The following is a 20774-nucleotide window of genomic DNA, read 5'->3' as shown; positions in this document are numbered from 1 at the left end:
TCTTATTTTGATAGGTGAGTCCTGAACCAAGGCCAAGACATAAGTTATTTTTATAGAAAATGAACATGCTACATTAGTGTGCCTTCTTAATTCCATAATATAACATTTTCTTTTAACCTCCTCCGGGGAGCTGTAAGGCATCGTTTTTATATCTTTGGAAGTCATGAAAAAGCAATAAAGAGACATTATAAATACTTAATCTGCATGGCATCCTATTAATATGTCATTGTAAAATGCATCCTATCTAACAAAACGTCCATAGCAATAATATTCATTTTGAGAACATAGTAGGTGGCTCCTGAGCTACTGGTTAAAGTCTTCTACTGGACTAATGCCATTTAAGGCAGTGTGGGTTCATTACAGTATTATCTGAAGAAGAATCAGTTATAAAATCAATCTATCATTGCACTATGTATCATGCACCAAGGCTTCAGCTGAATGATAAGTAGTACAGAAACATTACGTTTAATTAATCTTTCTAAGACAAATGGAGGAGAGGCCTTTCAAAGTGAACAGTATCTTAGTATGGGTTAACTTAGTATAGGTTGACATGTGTCTCCATGCTAACTCATGTCTCCAGAGCTCCTAGTCCCATAGCTTTCTGTAATTTTAGGTCATAAATGCAATAATTTTTTAAAGTCATTCTAAAAAAATCATTTTAGTATCAGGAGTATTTAAGCTGATACAATAGCAAATAGGTGTATGATTTCTTTTGCCTCTGAAAAAAAAAATGTTGCTTAACATATGTGGATACAGCCTTAAATGCAGAAAAGTAAACAAACAACGCCCTGCTGGCCATTGTGCATGACAGTTCACAAACAATTCATTTGATATATTTCTTTATATCAAAAAGTAACTTATATCTTTTTTCTATTCTTTATAACTTTTTTCATACATATTTTGATTTTATTATTTTGTTTGTGTTAGTTACTTTGTTTCTATTCTTTATTATTCAAGTTGGAAAATCCATATTTGATGTTTTAAATTGACAACCACATAGATAGAACTTGAATTTTTTATGTTATTAAGCTTTGTGTCCATTTCCTTGTCTTGTAATCGGCCCTTCACTAGGCAAAATATACCCAAAGCTATTTGTCCTACATGATTGAATAATTTTCATAGTACTTTTGGGGGCAGCTAAAATTTACCTGCCTAAATTTCATTCTTGACCTTCGTATTTCTATATGCAAATTAAATGCCTCTCATTTTCAATTTAAGAAAAACATTAGCATTTGAAAATAAAATTTGCAACTTTTTGGGTGAGGTTTTCTCCCAAAATTCCATTTCAACTAAATTTGCTTTGCTTGCCTATATGTGTGTGTGTGTGTGTGTGTGTGTATATATATATATATATATATATATATATATATATACACACCCATTTCATGTAATACTGTGTTTGTATTAATAGGCCCCCTCTGATCCTTTAACAAATTAAGATTTTTTTTTTTTTCTTTTTCTTTTTTGTGGTACGCGGGCCTCTCACTGTTGTGGCCTCTCCCGTTGCAGAGCACAGGCTCCGGACGCGCAGGCTCAACGGCCATGGCTCACGGGCCCAGCCGCTCCGTGGCATGTGGGATCTTCCCGGACCGGGGCATGAACCCGTGTCCCCTGCATCGGCAGGTGGATTCTCAACCACTGCGCCACCAGGGAAGCCCCAAATTAAGAATATTTGAAAAGTGCCAAGGGTTTGCATACTATTTTTTTAATTAAAAAGAAGAAAAAAAAGCCTAAATGTGTTACCAGTATATGAGCACTTACGAAGGTATTCTACCTCTATTGACCTGGAGTTATGGTCTAGAAAAGATACTATGTGTCCTCATCTTTGCCTCTTGCTTTACTACATTGAAACATTCTCATGCATCAGATGAAGTTCTAATTTTAAAAACTTCAGTTGTCCCTTTAGTCTCTTTATACTAGTATTCTGTCACAACCTTTCAAAGGCAAAAATGAAAAATTATTCTTTACCTATTACTTCCCTCTCTTCATATCCATCCCCTTGATCTTCTGTAGTTTGGCTTCTGAAGCCACCACTCTACCCAAGCTTCTGTCTCATCAGCACTCCCAAATCCAGAGGCTTTGCTGGGAGTTCATTGCTCTTGAACTCTCAGAAGTACTTAACATTGTAGACCACACCCTCCTCCTTGAAACTGCCTTGCCTTGTTCTGTGACAAAGCTCAGCTGACCTTTTCCTACTTTTCTAGTTGCTCCTGGAATCTGGTTTCCTTCTTTCTCATTTTCCCACTGCCCATGGGAATTGCCTTTCATTCCATCTTTTGTTTTTCTTTTTCTATTTTGTTTCCTGGAAGAGCTCATCCATTCTCATTCTAGCTTAGCTGCTTATTAGCTGTGTAATATAAGGCAAGTTGTGTAGCCTCTCTGTACCTCAGGTTTCTCATCAGCAAATTGGAGATACTATTTGATGTGAAAATTAGAGTTAGTGTGTAGAAAGCATTTAGAATAACCCTTGTCATAACATAAGTAACATAAGTCAGTTGTCGTCAGTCATAACATAACATAAATAAGTCATTTGTTACTAGCCATGATCATTATTTGCTATCATTTCATCACACTTAAAACTACATCTTCATCTTTGATTTGTGTTTCCATATTTTAAACTGCTTTTAAGTTATGATCCACAAAATATTCTATCAACAACACTTCGAACACCAGCATGGCCAAAACAGAGGTCAGTTTCTTGGGCCATATTTCCTTCTCAACATGGCTCATCCTTTCAAATGCCATCTTTACATCACTGATATTACCATTCTCCAGGTAATCAACGTTACATGGTAATTTAACATTTTTCTTTCATTGTCTACATTAAGCTTATTATTTAGCTTGTCGGATTTTCCTTTGTAATTTAGTTTGAATTCACTGAATTTTGTTTCTTTCCAATGCTCTGCTTGGTCCAGATCCTTGCCACCTTACACATGAACTAGTCATCCGTATCTCTACTCCTAGCATCTTTATTCCAACCAAATAATATCTTATAAATACCACGTTCAGTATGTCATATTCCACCCAATGTTCTTCTACTCAAGAAGCTAGAATCCAAAAATCTAACTATACCAATAGTTGTTAAATAATTGGGAATTGTAGAGCTGATGTTGCTTTTAAAATACATATTGAAAATTTAAGTTCATAAACTGGAAACTCAAATAAAATCTGAGAAGTATAAATATTTTATTTTTTTTATAGAAGGTTAATAAAGTAAGCAGGAGAGATCATAAAAATGTTCCAGTATACACAAACATATCATACAAAAGGGCCAATAGTAGTATAATTACAATAATGATAATAACTGACATTTCTTATCTCTATTACACTTTACAAAATATTTTGACATAAAGTATTTCATTTGCTTTTCACACTAATACAATGAAAAAGGTGTTGATATTAACCCATTTTACGGAATTAAAAACAGAGGTAAGGTTAAGCATCATACCAGAGATCATACGCCAGGAAGAGATGGAGACAGAACTTGCCTTTGGGTCAAGTTCCATTGCATAATTTGAAAGGCGTCAATAATCATTTTTTAACAACTTACTACATTTTTAAAACCTGGTAATAGAACCTAATGAGTGCTGAGTGAATGAGTGAATGACCTACCATATAGGCTGGAATAATTCTAAATTACTGTATATAGAACCACATCTAATACAACTTGGGTTTCACAATAGATAATCTATACATCTAAACCTCATGAACTGTCTTATTACTGCTTGGCAAACCAGGAGTATAGTGTCTAGAAATGAATAAATAATATTATCACTTTAGTACTAAAAGGTATCTACCTCTACTTAAGTTCATTAGCCAAAGGATCAGAAGCCATTACTCATTTTTTAATAACTGTCTTCATAATTAACAGCTTATATAACAGTAATATAGGTGAAAATACATAATATACTTTTTACAAGCATAAATAAAATTAGCCGTTATTTTACAAATGTTGTCCTTTGAATATAAAATAGTCTAAAATTATAGAGTTGACAAAGATGAACATATGACTGAGTTTTAGGTGTAAATGCTCCCTTTCTTTTCTATTTCTTTTCTATATGTGGGATTAATATTCAGATAGGTCAACTGACATTGCCTATTGATTACAGAAATTATGAAGATGAAGCAAAATTTTCCTGGATATACTTAATGCTCTGGAAAGAATGCTAATGATAGTTAAAACATTTGATCCTGAATTGAATGTATGTATCTCTCTATTCACTTGACTGTTTTAAGTAGCATTTAAAACTCTTTGGTGAAATTATTCAAAAATTTCTCAGTTGCAGATTACTTGGCATTGGCTATTACATTGCCTGTCTTATGTAAACATTATTCTTAAGACCATACCAGGACGTTAGTCCCTGGGGGATGTGGAGAGCTGGCAGCAAGCCACAGAGCTGTGGGATGGCTTTGCCCTGAGGGCAGTGAACAAGTGCGTGCAGCAGGGGGGTAGCGCGGCAGCTGCGGGAACTCCCAGCCATCCAGCCCCAGCTAGTAGCAGTCAGCAAAACCAAACCTGCAGACATGGGGATCGAGGCCTACAGTCACCAGCAGCGCACTTTCGGGGAGAGCTATGTTCAGGAACTGCTTGAAAAAGCATCAAATCCTAAAATACTGTCTTCGTGTCCTGAGATCAAATGGCACTTCATTGGCCATCTACAGAAACAAAATGTCAGCAAATTGATGGCTGTCCCCAATCTCTTCATGCTGGAAACAGTGGATTCTGTGAAGCTGGCAGACAAAGTGAACAGTGCGTGGCAGAAAAAAGGTTCTCCCGAAAGGTTAAAGGTTATGGACCAGATTAACACCAGCGGAGAGGAGAGCAAACGTGGCCTGCCCCCACGGTGGCCGTGGTGGAACACATAAACACCAAGTGCCCCAGCCTGGAGTTCGTGGTACTGATGACCCTCGGGGGCTTTGGGCACGATCTTAGTCAAGGACCAGACCCAGACTTCCAGGTGTTACTGCCCCTCTGGGAGGAGCTGTGCAGGAAACCCAGCATCCCTACCAACCGGATGGAGCTGAACACGGGCCTGTCAGTGGACTTCCAACACACGATTGAAGTGGGATCTGCGAATGTCCAGATAGGAAGCACCATTCCTGGAGAGTGAGATTACTTCAAGAAAGCTGCCCTGGACAAGCGGCACAGCAGAGCTGAAGGCCCCGGGGGCAGAGGTGGCCCAGGCACATTGAGCAGCGGCCCGGCTCAAGGGCCAGGTCCAGGAAGACAAACTGTGCACTCACCTGGGCTTTCACTTTCACATCCCCCACGTCACAGCACGACCACGCCCTCCTCAGGACCTGGAGAAGGCACGCCTACGATTATGTGTGTTGATGGAAACCATCTGACTTAGTGTCCGACACAGGAAGCTCACTTCAAGCAGTGACTTTGGATTGGATTTGAGGAATCCAGACTTTTCTGCAGAACAGGTACCTGGGCACTAGCCAGGAGTTGAGTTCAGACTTGAACGTTGCCCAGGAGCACCAACTAACCCATGAATGGCTTTCCCAGGTTAAAACTTGGTGACTGATGCCTATAATCACCAAAGTCAGAGGGATTCCAACTTGTCATCCACTTCAATAGAAAATTCCCTGTTACCAACTCTGTACAAACCCCACTGAGTAGCCATCTCTGCTGCTCTGGAGCAGTGTGGTTTCTGACCCCAGTCTCCACCCCACCCAGTAAACGTTGGTCTCCACTCTGGCACGGCAGTACAGTAACTTCGGGACCTGGCTCGATTTAGTTCGCCAAACCACGTTGTGGCTGATGAGAGCTGTGTCCTCGGCCACTGTGTGGCGCTGACCCTGAAAATTACCAGGCAACTAACAGCAGCGGTCCTTGGGCCTTTCTCCAGAGACAGGACTTTGAGCTTTTGCCCCAGGCCCTACGGTGATGAGAATCAAATGATATGATTATTCTGCCACCATAGTTCCCGTTATGATGATTACTTATCTCATAGCTCCCCAGAAATGAAAGATCCCCTCAAAGCCGGTTCAGGCTCACGGTTTCAACAAGGCCTGGTTTTGAGGTTCCTGTTCTTGGGAGCACTTTTTAGGCATACTAATAGCCCCCCCTCCCAGCCATGTTTATAAGGCAGAATTTTGCAAGTCTGGACATTAATAGAGTAGCTAGCTCTTCGAAACCCAGAAAGCACGATTCTCGGATAGTCACGACGGACAACTGTAGTCTGGGTCGTTGTTTGTTTTCCAGGTGGGTTTTTCTTATTTATTCAAGCCCCACTCTTTAATTTTATGAAACAACTCCCATGAAGCTGCTGCCGAAATGTAACTTTGTAAAACTTAAACCATTACGATTCCTGTACTATTGCCCTCAAAGCTATAGTGTGATATTTCAGATTCTATTAAATAAAAATGTGAGTTTGAAAACAAACAAACCACACCAATGACTTTCAGGAGCTTGAACTGAAGTGTTGATTCAAGATAGAACTGGCCTTAATAACCAATAGAAAAGGACACTGTGAACATGTGACTAAGTGGCAAATGGATAGCTCACTCGTTCCACTTTCTCAGAACTTCCAATATTTAGAGCATCATTGAGCATTTCAGTAAAAAAAAAAAAAAAAAAAAAATACAGTCATTTGGTACCGAAATTAGTGCATAAAACCATAATTTTATATGCTAGGGATCTTCTGCATCATAGCATTTTTCTAATAAGCTTCATTAATATTTGGCAGTATGTCTTTTATTTAAATGACTTGATGACAGTTTCAAAGGCAAGAACACTGTAGATAGCACTTTATTTTATGCCCATAGTTGGAATGTGGACAAGAAACCAGTGTCAACTAGTGAAGCAGTAGCCAAGTGAAAATGGATTTAAATTTGAGAAACAATGAGCTTATCAGAGTGCTGTTATTTTAGATGCCACCCAGTAGGAAAAGTAGACAATGCAACCCATATTCTACCATGAGAAATGCTTTGCTTGAGTTCATCATTAACATTACTGATGATTAGAGGGAGAGAAGGGTTTGGATGAGGAAATAAAAGAAAATCTGACTTGGGCTTGCTTGCCCTTAGAGAGGCCTGCTAATTGGCCTTTCAATTAACTAAGGAGAAGCCTTTCAAGTCTTTGGTAGCAGTGAAGTGGAACTATATTAGCACATCCACTTCCTCTTTTTTTTTTAACAACTTTATTGCAGTATAATTGCTTTACAATAGTGTGTTAGTTTCTGCTGTATAACAAAGTGAATCAGCTATACATCCCCATATCTCCATCCTCTTGCGTCTCCCTCCCACCCTCCCTATCCCACCCCTCTAGGTGGACACAAAGCACTGAGCTGATCTCCCTGTGTTCTGTGGCTGCTTCCCACTAGCTAGCTATTTTACATTTGGTGGTGTATATATGTCCATGGCACTCTCTCACTTTGTCCCAGCTTACCTTCCCCCTCCCCGTGTCCTCAAGTCCATTCTCTACGTCTGCATCTTTATTCCTATCTTGCCCCTAGGTTCTTCAGAACCTTTTTTTTTTAGATTCCACATATATGTGTTAGCATACGGTATTTGTTTTTCTCTTTCTGACTGACTTCACTCTGTATGACAGTCTCTAGGTCCATCTACATCACTGCAGATAACTCAATTTCATTTCTTTTTATGGCTGAGTAATATTCCATTGTATATATGTGCCACGTCTTCTTTATCCATTCATTTGTCTCTGGACACTTAGGTTGCTTCCATGTCCTGGCTATTGTAAATAGAGCTGCAATGAACATTGTGGTACATGACTCTTTTTGAATTATGGCTTTCTCAGGGTGTATGCCCAGTAGTGGGATTGCTGGGTCGTATGGTAGTTCTATTTTTAGTTTTTTAAGGAACCTCCATACTGCTCTGCCTATGTTTTCCTCTAAGAGTTTTAGAGGGTCTGGCCTTACATTTAGGTCTTTAATCCATTTTGAGTTTATTTTTTGTGTATGGTGTTAGGGAGTGTTCTAATTTCATTCTTTTACATATAGCTGTCCAGTTTTCCCAGCACCACTGATTGAAGAGGCTGTCTTTTCTCCATTGTATATTCTTTCCTCCTTTATCAAAGATAAGGTGACCATATGTGCGTGGGGTTATGTCTGGGCTTTCTATCCTGTTCCATTGATCTATATTTCTGTTTTTGTGCCAGTACCATACTGTCTTGATTACTGTAGCTGTGTAGTATAGTCTGAAGTCAGGGAGCCTGATTCCTCCAGCTCCATTTTTCTTTCTCAAGATTGCTTTGGCTATTCAGGGTCATTTGTGTTTCCATACAAATTGTGAATTTTTTTGTTTCCACTTCCTCTTTGTGCAACTCTCCCTTTTGAAGGTAGAGTTAACAGGATTTGCTAATGGAATAGATGGATGTGGTAAAAAGATACCAAGGAGGAATTCAAGGAGTTGTCATCAACTGAGATGGGGCAGACTATGAAAGGAGCAAGTTGGGCAAAGGGAGGAGTGTTAGAAATGGAGAGTTAGTTTTGAAGCTCATACATTTGAAATGCCTTTTAAATTTCCAGGTGGAGATATATTGAGTAGACAGTGGGGTTTTTAGTCTGAATCTCAAGAGAAAGGTCACAGCTAGAAATATAAATTTGAATTTATCAGTGTATAGGTGGTATTTAAAACCATGGAAGTAGATCTGATCACCAAGAGAATTAGTGTGATTTAGACTAAAAGCCACTAACATTCGCATGATGTTTTACCATTTACCAAGCAATTCCACATCAGCTGGAAAATTGCAGGAGTTAAGATTACAAATCTAAGATGGACTTGAAAAGTGACTGAAAGGCTAAGAGTAATATGAGAGAGAATGCTGACTGCACAGTGCTTTACAGATGATTGAATTTGGAGGATGAGGTTGTTAAAGACAGCCCCAGTTCCTTCATTTGAAGGGACTATAAATATGTGGAGGTGGAGAGCGGTCATGAAGAGGGATGATGATAACTACTATTTTGAACACGGTGAGTTTCTGGTGCTTTAACACTATCCATATGACGTAGGAGAAGGAGGGGGCTCTTTGCCAAAGTCAAGCCCTATTTATCCTCAAAAGTCAGTTCAAACATTACTTCCGGGCTTCCCTGGTGGCGCAGTGGTTGAGAGTCCGCCTGCCGCTGCAGGGGACACGGGTTTGTGCCCCGGTCCGGGAGGATCCCACATGCCGCGGAGCGGCTGGGCGTGTGAACCATGGCCGCTGAGCCTGCACATCCAGAGCCTGTGCTCCGCAGCGGGAGAGGCCACCACAGTGAGAGGCCCGCATACCGCAAAACAACAACAACAACAACAACAACAACAAAAAACATTACCTCCGCCAGAAAGTCTTCTCCTCCCAGTCTCCTTGGTCTGAGTCAGGGTTTTTCCTTTCTCATTGCCACCTCCACACACTTAGGATTGCCTGCTTATTTGTCTGTGTCCCACTGAATTCCTTAAAGAGAGGGATTTTATCTTTCATGCTTGTGACCTCAGCACATTGGACAGTGCCTGAGATGGATGGATGGATGGATGGATGGATGGATGGATGGCTGGATGGATAGTAGCAATGAGAACCCAACTGAAGCTGTTTACATTAGTTTACAGTAAAGACAACCAGTGTGGTTTTGTGGAGCTCAGAATGGAGAGGGCAGAAAGTACACTACAAGTCAACTACAGCTTGATCTCAAATAGCATCTGTTCTGTATGAAGTATTTTTCAGGTCACCCGGCCACCAGCTTGAGACATAAAAATATGAAATATTCACCACACTGAAAGACTTGGTGACCAAATCAAGTTCCCTAGATGTTTGGGGATGAAATTAAGTATATTAAAAACTGCTCTCTGAAAATTTGTCCTCTGTTTTAAGAATGGGATGAAGGCATTTACTAGAAAAATGAGAACTTTTGCATAGACTTCTATGTTCAGCATCTGGATATAAAGTGGAAGACAGCTATGCTCACCACTGTACCACCAACACAGAGCTGAAGTTAATGCCCTAATGACTTGAACCCTGGACCATCACATTTAAAATGACTGATCCTCTATTTACTAAGCTACTCAGAACAGATGTTGTTTAAGGGTACAAACTTGCAATGATTAGTAAGTAAATCCTTGAGATCTAATGCAAGTATAGTGAACATAGAAACATTGTATGATATTATCAAACTTTCCAAGAGACTAATTCCTACCTTACAAGAATTAATGAGAATTAATACATATAAAGTGATTAGTCCAGTGCCTGACACGATAAGTTTTAGTTATCATCATCATCATCTTTGGTTATTTGTGATAAGCACACTTCCCAACTGAGATCAGGCAAAAACCCATTCAAAAAGCAGGAAGTTGGGCTTCCCTGGTGGGGCAGTCGTTGAGAGTCCGCCTGCCGATGTAGGGGACGCGGGTTTGTGCCCCGGTCCGGGAAGATCCCACGTGCCGCCGAGCGGCTGGGCCCGTGAGCCATGGCCGCTGAGCCTGTGCTCCACGACGGGAGAGGCCACAACAGTGAGAGGCCCGTGCAAAAAAAAAAAAAAAAAAAAAAAAAAGCAGGAAGTTAAATTTTGTTATTCTTTTCCAAGTGGCTTTAGATAATATGTTTTTAGTGAAGAAAACCTGTAAATGCATAGCAGAACAGATAGAAGGTTTGTAAGGCAGTTACTCCCAGGTATGTGACATTTCCATGTAAAATATCTTTGCCATGTTCCTTGGGGAATTAATTCTTCTCTTGATGCTAAATCACAGCTCTGTATCCACTATGGTTTAAATGTGGAAAGTATAGAAAATAGCTTATTCATATCAACTTCCCCCTCCCCCATTTTTGATGTTTTTGATCAGTATTGATTTTCTACCTATGAATAAGCTTCATATTAATTACCTGTGCCACCAGAGACTGTAAAGGACGTCTCCTAAGCTCTCTTGTTACACATATAAAAATTCATAGATAGGTACAACATGAAATTTCATGGTGTTACTTTCAGCCTTTTTTTCAATCAGCAGTCCCTAAACTTTTTGATCCTTGATTGTCTTTGGCAGTACGTATAGTGAAGCCTGTAGATCCTTCTCAGAATAATATTTCTAAATGCATAAAATAAAATATGAAACTATCTGTGATTTCTATGGGTAACAGTCATAGCGTCTGCTATGCTACTGTTGTTTGTTGCAAACATGTATTATTGAAGGAAATGCTATATTTCTGTTAGAAATAGCTGAAAATAAAGATGAATTTTTTTTCTCGTCCAAGTCCAAAGACCACTCTGATAAAGATCCCTGATGTAAAAGAAAAATTTGTCATTTTGTGATGAATATACTAAAGCGCAAAGTTGCTACCCTTTTTGATTAAATACTATTGTTTTTATGTACCTTTGAATTGTATTAAATTTATTTTTGCTGTTTAAAATACTACACCCACATTATAGAAAAATAAGAAAACAGAATTAGAGGAATCACCTATAATACACCCACCTTTCATATTCCCTGTCAGCATTTTCATGTGCTTCTTTCCAATTATTTTGTAACTGCCATCATCATATTATGTATGTAATTTTGTATCCACTTAAAACTAAACATTGTATCACGAGCATTTTCCATGTTGTCCTACAGTGTTTACAGCCACAGTTTTCATGATTATGTGATATTTCTTATCTTACTTAGCCATACCGTTCCTACTAAATAGCAACATTTTGTGCTACTATGAATAACATTGTTTCATAATAGGTGATACTGTGATAAATTTAACTACTTCATTAAGTGAGCAACCAATGAAAAGTTACGATATGTATTAAGGGTTTAGAACTTGCCGTACATTATTTTACTTTACTCATCACAGTGAGCCTTCTCTTTTTTGTTAATAAGCTTTTTATTAGTATTATTACTGTGACACAGTTTTAGATTTACAGAAGAATTGTGGAGATAGTTCCCATATACGCCACACTGAATTTTCCTTGCTGTTAACATCTTATTGTTAGTATGGCACATCTGGTACATTTTATAAGCCAATAGTGATACAGTGTTATTAATTAAAGTCTATACTTTATTCACATTTCCTTAGTTTTTACCTCATGGTTTGTTTTGTTTTGTTTTCTCCTGTCCCAGGAAAGGAATGCCCTGGGTGGGTATCCAGGATGCCACATCACCTTTAGTCATCATGCCATGCCCCCTTAGGCTCCTCTTGGCTGTGGTAGTTTTTAGACTTTCCTTATTTTTGAGGATCTTGACAGTTTTGAGGAATACTGGTCAGGTATTGTATAGAGTGTTCCTCAGTTGGGATTCATCTGAGCTTTTTCTCATGGTTTTACTGGGGTTATGGATTTTTTTGAGAAAGACCACAGAAGTAAAACACCATTCTTATCATATCATATCAAAAGCAGGTACTATCAGCGTGACATCACTTGTTGACGTGAATCTTTATCACCTGGCTAATGTCTTGTTTGTCAGACTTCTCCACCATAAAAGTATTATTTCCCCTTCTTTTCATCCTGCAGTCTTTCGAAAGAACTCATTTTGGGCACTGCACACTTACCAAATGGAGAGTTATGCTCTGCCACCTTACACAGCCACATGCGTTATTTGTAATTCTTCTGCATAGGAGATTTGTCACAAGCCTCCTTTAATGGATGAGAAAACTAAGGTTGAGAGAGATTAAGGAGCTAGCCCAAGCTGCCTAGCCTTCCATGTTTATAACTGCTAGAGCTTACTTCCTCTCCTACACGGCACTGGTAGAATAGTACTCCTTACCTAAATCTACCTCTCTGTGCTGTGCCACGTGAGCCCTTCCCAAGCTGACTGGGCTGTTTGTGGCTGCTCAGCACCAACTCCTATATTGGCCCATTTGGGGAGGTAGGTATTCATTCTACAAATGTCATGTGTCCATTTGCAAATACCAACTTCCCTCTGATGTCTAAGCGAGTATTTCCAAAACCACCAGAAGTCACTAAATTTGGGAGAAGAAAGAGACAGACAAAAAAGACTGAAATGCTTCCTGCTTTGATAAGTGCTATTCTGCGTATCTCAATTTATTGACTGAAAAATTATTTGTATGTAAAACACTATTCTAGGCATAAAGCATACCCCAGTAAATTAAATTAAGTCCCTGCTTCATGGAATATTTTAGTGAGAAAGCGAGAATATAAGGAAATAAATCCATCCTTAATAGTATATCAGACATGACCGTAGCGGCTGCCTGTACAGTAAGGACCCAATATGGCAGCGGCGGTAGCAGTGGTAACGGCAGCAGGAGGACCGGCCGCCCCATAGACCGCCCCCCGCGCACCACCCCGCCGCTTCCTCTGCTGGGGTGCTCCTCCGGCCTGACTTTCCCTTTCTCCCATCTTTCCCGGCACCGCGGGAAAAACAGCGCAGGGCAGAGCAGGCAGGGAGGGCGGCCGCAGCCCGGACACGGGAGCCCCCCAGTCAGTTCAAGACCTGACATGAGGGAAAAGGGCCGTAGGAAGAAGGGCAGGACCTGGGCGGAGGCCGCCAAGACGGTCTTAGAAAAATATCCCAATACACCCGTGAGTCATAAAGTAATTCTTCAAGTTATCCAGAGAGAAGGGCTAAAAGAAATCAGACACATATCAAAATCCTATCAGCGAGTGACAAGTGAACACAAGCTCAGGGCTCCCACTGATTCTGCATGAAGAAGTGGAACTTCCCCTCTTGCATGCCTGAATGCAGAGCTGCACACAAACTCCCGAGGTGAAGAGTGCATCTTCTCTAAGCTTCCAGGTACAATGGGAGTGTATACTTTGAAGGAAGATGCGCCGGATGGGGTGAAAGAGCTATCAGAAGGTTCAGAAGAAAGCAGTGACGGTCAGTCAGATTCCCAGAGTTCTGAGAACAGCAGCAGCAGCAGTGATGGTGGCAGCAACAAGGAGGGAAAAAAGAGCAGGTGGAAAAGGGAAGTATCGTCTAGACTGTCACAGCCATCCTCTCCTCAGTCAGGCTGCCCATCACCCACCATTCCAGCAGGTAAAGTCATTTCCCCATCACAGGAGCACAGCAAGAAGGCACTAAAGCAGGCTCTAAAACAGCAACAGCAGAGGAAACAGCGGCAGCAGCCATGCAGGCCAAGCACGTCCATCTCCTCCAACCAGAACCGCTCTCTGAAGACTGTCAAAGCAGCCAGTGACTCTGTACCTGCCAAACCTGCGATATGGGAAGGAAAGCAGTCTGACGGACAGTCAAGCAGCCCTCAGAACTCCAACTCTAGCTTTTCTCCTTCAGTTAAAGTGGAAAATCCTTTGCTAGGCCTGGGAAAGAAGTCATTCCAGAGGTCTGACAGGCTTCACACAAGGCAAAATGAAGAGGACTAAAGGTGCTGAAATTGATGTTGAGACACCAGACTCCATTCTAGTTAATACAAACCTACGAGCACTAATCCACAAACACACCTTTTCAGTCCTTCCTGGAGATTGCCAACAGTGACTGCTTCTACTACTTCCAGAGGTGGATCGACAGGTTGGTCCAGATGGTCTGATGAAATTAAATGGCTCAGCCCATAATAATGAGTTCTTTACTTCAGCAGCCCAAGGCTGGAAGGAAAGACTTTCAGAAGGTGAGTTTACACCTGAGATGCAGGTGAGAATTCGACAAGAGATGGAGAAGGAGTAAAAAGTAGAGCCTTGGAAAGAACAATTCTTTGAAAGCTACTATGGTCAGAGTTCTGGCCTGAGCCTTGAAGATTCAAAGCAATTGACAGCTTCACCCAACGATCCCAAAGTAAAGAAAACCCCAGCTGAGCAACCAAAATCCATGCTTCCTTCAGAGGCCTCTCCTGTCAGTATAGTCTCAGTAATTCCCCAGTTACTGTCTAAAGAAGAAGTACTACAGCTGCCATCACCAGTCAGAAAAGAAGAGCATGAAAGCCAAGATGAGATGCAGCCAAAGTCCAAATCCCCAGAGCCCCTACTTTCCTCAGCTCCCAATACAGATGAGCCTAGCAGCGTTCCTCCCATCGAGTGCCCAAAGGATGAGGCTCTCTTGGAGCAAAAGCCAGTGGCCTCTGCTGAACAGAAGTCTGAGAAAGAGAATCATCTCACTACAACTTCAAGTTATAACAGAAATGAAAGCCAAGAAGCTTTAGTTACATCCCTGAGCAAACCCAAGAGCCCTGGGGTAGAAACAACAGTAGTGAAGCCCATAGTAGAAGCAGGACTACAGGAGACCACTATGAAAGAGCCTACATCAACTCTGGCTGATCACAGCCCAGAAAGCCTCAAGAGGAAACCTTCTGTCACCCAAGAAGAGGCCCCTACAAGCTGGGAGAAAAGACCACATGTCACTGAGAATGGCCAGCACCAGCAGCCATTTCAAATCTCCCCACAGCCCTTTCTCAGTAGAGGGGACAGGTTCCAGGTGCAGAAAGTACCACCTCTCAAGGTAAGAGAGCAGGAAGAATTGAAAAAGAAAGATGGTCTGAACACTAAGTTTTGGGGTGTACCTACTAATTTTTAAATATTTGTGGTATTTCTTAATGCAGAAGCAGTTGTGTATATTTGATATGCATGTAACTGTGGTCATACATGAGTAAAATTATTAAGAAACAGGCATTTAGAACTGCATCCTTATATGTATACATATAGCTGATTCACTTTGTTCTACAGCAGAAACTAAGACAGCATTGTAAAGCAATTATATTCCAATTTTAAAAAATCATAAATAAAAAGAAATAATATATCAGTCAGAAGTGCTGGGAAGACAAAGCAGAATTAGGGAATAGAACACTCAAGGAAGGGCTGAGGTCAGGACATTTCAACAGAGACCTCAATGAAATGAGGCAAGGCATACCAGGCAGAAGGAACAGAAACCTCTACGGGCCTCAGCATGCACTGTGCTTGGTCTGTTGAGGAAGAGCAAGGAGGCCAGTGTAGCTGGAGGACATAAGTTAGGGTTATGGGGTTGGGGAGAGAGCAGAGGCTGAACATGGAGGACCTTGTGGGCCACAGTAAAGCTCCTGGATTTTGTTCTAAACATGATGAATAACCGTTTAGCAGAAGAATAAAGTAATAAGATTTATATTTTTTAAACACTGATCTGGCTCCTGTGGTGAGAAGAGACTGTCAGCAGAAAAGGGAGAAGCAGAGAGACCAGTTAGGATACTACTAGAGTAGTCCAGAAAAGAGATCATGATTCCTGGGACTAGCGTAGCAGCGGTGGTGGTGGTGAGAGGAGGGTAGGTTAAGTACATACTTTGGAGGTAGCCATGACTGGATAGATTTTTGGACCTTGAGAGTGAGAAAGGAGAGATCAAGGATGGCTCTGAAGTTTTTGTCCTGGATGGTGGTTTCAGTTACTGAGAATTGAAGACTCAGGGATAAGCAGTTTTATACATATTAAGTTTGAGATGACTTATGGGACCTTCTGATATTGAGTAAATAATTGAGCCTGAAGTTTTTCGGAGAGATTGTGCCTGGAGTTATAGATTTGGGGGAGAGTAATTGACATATGGGTGATGTTGAAATACACGGGATTGGATGAGATCATCTATGAAATAAGTAGAACAGAGAAGAGAAACAGTTGCAGAAAGAGGATACAGACGAGGACACTAGAAGGAACAATCAGTAAGACTGAAAACCAGGAGAATGTGGTGTCCTGGAAACCAAGTAAAGGAATTTCTTGAAGGAGATAGTGATCAACCATGTGACATGATGCTAAAGAAGTTGAATAAGACCTCATACCTTCAGTGGTCATGTGAGATTCTCTTAACTTGGATAGAGGCTATCTTGCCTTCAACGGGTGAATACTGACACCAAATTTATAGTTTTCTTCCCTACATTGGCCTAAGAGACAAATAGAGGCACATATAGGGATGTATTCACATAGTCTAGTCGATCTTATGATTATAGTCAAAGTACACAAGGACTTACAGATCAAAAGTGGAAGCAGCTGGGAAAAGAAATAACAAAGTCAGATTTATCAACATGATCTTTCTGATACTTTCTCTAACCAGCAACATGGATACCATCCCTGAGCAATTGTTGCATTATTAAATAGCATGATCAACTGTACTTACATAAATATTAAAGTATTGTACAAAAACTAAAAGTTATAGAGAGGGAATAGGTAGAAAGGCAAAGTAACATGAGGGTTATTATTTTATCTTTGACAAAAGATATTCAACAGATAAAATGGGTGACTGCCGTCTTTAAAAATAATAGTGTATTCTATTCTAATGAGCTAGAATAGTTGAAAATACATATATCCCATGCAGAAATATTATCCCAGAGCCTTGTTTACTATAATGCAGTATTTGGAACAAAATATCCATTCATTGGTCTCAGTAATTAAAGTACCAAAAGAACTTCATTAAATTCAATTCAACCTTTTAAGTTTGATTACCATATAACCAAAGAGTGTAAGTTCCTTAATCAGAGGAACCATGCCTTATACTCCTTCTAATGCTTAGCATGGTACTGAGCACATAATAGAGGCTCAATAAATACATATTTGTTGGTTGGTTAGTTGGTTGGTTGGTTGATTGGTTGGTTGGTTGTTTGGTGGGCCGCCTGCTTGGTTGGTTAGCTGATTGATGGCATTGTGGCAAGATTTCAGTGCACACTAAGTTAAAAAGAGAAAGACTGTATTTGCTAAGTGTTTCCAAACTTGTCCTAAGATCTTATGCCTTAGGCAAAAAGTATTTCCAAGTGTGAAGTTTGTTCATCCAACAAACATTATTGGTTCCTTATAGTATTAGACTCTGATATGAAAATGAATATGAAACACAGTACAGAATTAACAACTTTGGAGTTCCTAGGCATTGAAAAGATTATGGCCCTCATATGGAAATCAAAGTACAAATCATGCTAAATAATGAAACTAGGATGAGAACACCTGACAATGTTCCTATTTTTTCCTTGATGACGATTTTGATGCCCCCCTCCTTTCTTAGAATATATTAAAAATAAAATTCTTTCTCTTAAAATTCTATCTCCAAGGTACTATGCTTGTTCTATTGGTTAATTAAGCAATAATGGCACAGAATCTTCGCCCCTGGAAGTTCACAGTCTAGTGAGGGAAACACAAGTGTTAAAGTACAGTGTGGTAAGAATGATGCATAATTGAAATATTTACAACACACTAATAAAACATAGAGAAAATGACAAATATTGCCAGAGAATTAAAACATGGAACCTGGGAAAAGAGAAAGCATTAAAAAGAGAGATGTGTGTATTATCACAAAGAACTTAAACAGTACATAATTAATTTTGAATTAATATTATTCTGTTTATATTGATGTTTAATGGGAAAATATGAATAATGGATTAAATTTGGAGCAAGGCATGATTTTATTATTTAAACATTATTTTTCGTGTAGCCTATTATTACATTGTAATGTTAAATTTATGTACTGAATTTGCCTGTCTCATGGTAGAAGGATTCCCACTGAAATTATCCATCTCATGAAATGAACAAAGCATTGTTGGATTTACAGTCCTGGCACTGTTTCCTCTTCTGTTTATTTAGTGGCTTCATTTATTTAGGACAATAAACCCCCACTGAAAATTGTGCCACTTGGATTTATTTTGCACATTTATTTTAAGGAAAGGAAGATAGTGTTTATAGTAGTTTCTTCTCTTTCTTGTATCTAAATGATAATTTGGATACCTTTGTTAAGTCTAGAGCACATCCTGATAGCAAGATGTTTTATACAACTCACCTCAAATCTGCAAACTGTGAAAATACTGTAGATTACTGATGCTTTTTTGATGCTGAATCTATCAAAATTGTCAATTAGTAGTCACTCTACTTAAGATAGATTAGCTTTTATGTTATATAACAAAACATAACAGTCACGCATGCGCGCGCACACACACACACACACACACACAACATTCTCTGTAAAAAATAAAATAACACTTTTAAATGATTGCTGTGAAACCAAAATTACTTTTCTAGCCTGTATGATTAACAGGAAGAAACTATATAGCTGTAGTCTACATTACAATCCTGCCTTATAGGCTTAGGAAATATATTGGTGAAAGTTCATTCAGGTTACTTTTGAGAACTACTTTAATTTGTTACTAGTCATTTATGCAGGTTCCCTTTATGACTTAGAAATACAAATTTTTGAAAGCTAAAACTTCTCATTGCTGTTTTAACCACGCCCTGTCATGCTGCCTGTAAAATATGGTAGGCTTGACCTCAAGTCTTAGAGATTGTCTGTTCCAGCCCCTTCATCCTTTCTTGGTCTACTTGATATGCTTCTCCTCCATTAGACCCAATATTTCTACTAGGTGCTGACTAGACACTTCACCTTGCAAACACCGTACATTCATCCTGCCCCTCTCCACAACTTCTCTGCTTCCTGAATTCTCAGTCTAGCCTAATGGCATGACTGTGGACCCCATTTCTCAAACTAGAACCTAAACATTGGTTCCCAAAACTTCTCCTTCTGTCTTAACTCCATATTCAATAAGCTTTGACAATTCCTCTTCAGAAAACTGCTCCTTTTCTTAGCTTGGTTCAGGACCTCATTGTCTGTTACCTCAGTCAATGCACTAGCCATTCTAAGCTGCAGTCAAACCCTAACTTTACCTGAAGACTTATCTTTAAAATAAGCTGATCACGCCACTTCCCTCATATAAATCTCTCAGGATTTATAAAACAGACAAAACAATTCCTTAGCTTGGAATACAGTATCTTCTACTCTAAAGTCCCAGTGTACCGTTGCAGCCTTATATGGCAGTAATTTCATTCCACCTACATTGAACTCTCTCAGCTTCCCTTTCATGAAACCTGTCTACTTGGGTATAAAACCCACATGAGCTCTGATGTTCATGAATTGTGCCTGCTCCTTTCATTTTTATAAAATTTTTATTTCTTTAATTTTTATAAAATTTATTTATTTATTTTTGGCTGTGTTGGGTCTTCGTTGCTGTACGTGGGCTTTCTCTAGTTGCGGCGAGCAGGGGCTTCTCTTCATTGCGGTGGCTTCTCTTGTTGCGGAGCACGGACTATAGATGCCTGGACTTCAGTAGTTGTGGCGCAGGGGCTTAAGCGGCTCCGTGGCATGTTGGATCTTCCCAGACCAGGGCTCAAACCCACGTCCCCTGCATCAGCAGGTGGATTCTTAACCACTGCACCGCCAGGGAAGTCTCCCTGCTACTTATTCTAAACCAGTTATGTCAACAATTTCATACTTCTCTTCATCACCAATTCCTGATTGCATTTCTCCCTGACCCCATGATTCTTATTCTAGTTCCCTCCTCATCTTCTTGCTCCTTTAGAACCAGTTCTTGGTTCTTCTTCTCCATCTCTGAGCTCTGGCTTCTCACCTTCCTCTTGGCCATTTCAGCATATAGCTTTCCTATAAATACTTCCCCTAGAACTCCCAGGATGCTTCACCTCAACACAGATTTTCATAATAGTCATCATCTCCCAATTTACACTAATCCTGCAAGTGAAACCCAGACCACGCCTTGACTTTGCACCAGGTAGAAAGAATGCCTCGCCTCGGAATTCCTATCCCTCTGCCAGATTCCTTCTCTTTGCCAGATTCCTATTAATGACACAGCAACATGTCAATTCTACTATGACACCTCCCCTGAATTCTTGAGATAGTAATTTGCAACCTTCCTTATATACTCCCAAGATATCTCATCATATATTCTATATAACACCTACCCTTTTCTATTGTAAAATATCTGGCTCCCTAGTAGATGTTAAACTTCTTGTGGACAAGGATAATATCTTAATGAAGCATGGATATTTCAAATCTCCCTTAAATCCTTTTCAAATATGGGGATAGAGAGGGAGGAAGAAAGAGGGAGAGAAAAAGAAGAAATTGTATTCCTTTTAGTGTACAGAGTGGCTTTCATTTTTTTTTTTTTTAC

General features: G+C 39.9%; 2 protein-coding genes and 1 pseudogene across 3 annotated transcripts in view; all 3 read left to right on the top strand.

Moving 5' to 3' along the window:
- MAGI2 (membrane associated guanylate kinase, WW and PDZ domain containing 2) overlaps window positions 1–20774 on the top strand; it is a 1334711-nt gene that overhangs the window by 1043022 nt on the left and 270915 nt on the right. The window lies entirely within an intron of this gene.
- On the top strand, window positions 4369–5193 carry LOC136128449 (pyridoxal phosphate homeostasis protein pseudogene; annotated as a pseudogene).
- On the top strand, window positions 13371–15396 carry LOC136128476 (putative Polycomb group protein ASXL2). The gene is given in 3 exon segments (XM_065884322.1): window positions 13371–13507; window positions 13583–14240; window positions 14242–15396. Coding segments are annotated over 3 exon segments (1950 nt in total).

This window comes from Phocoena phocoena, chromosome 9 (assembly GCF_963924675.1).
Source record: "Phocoena phocoena chromosome 9, mPhoPho1.1, whole genome shotgun sequence".
NCBI lineage: Eukaryota > Metazoa > Chordata > Mammalia > Artiodactyla > Phocoenidae > Phocoena > Phocoena phocoena.
This window is presented reverse-complemented; position numbering and strand designations above follow the sequence as displayed.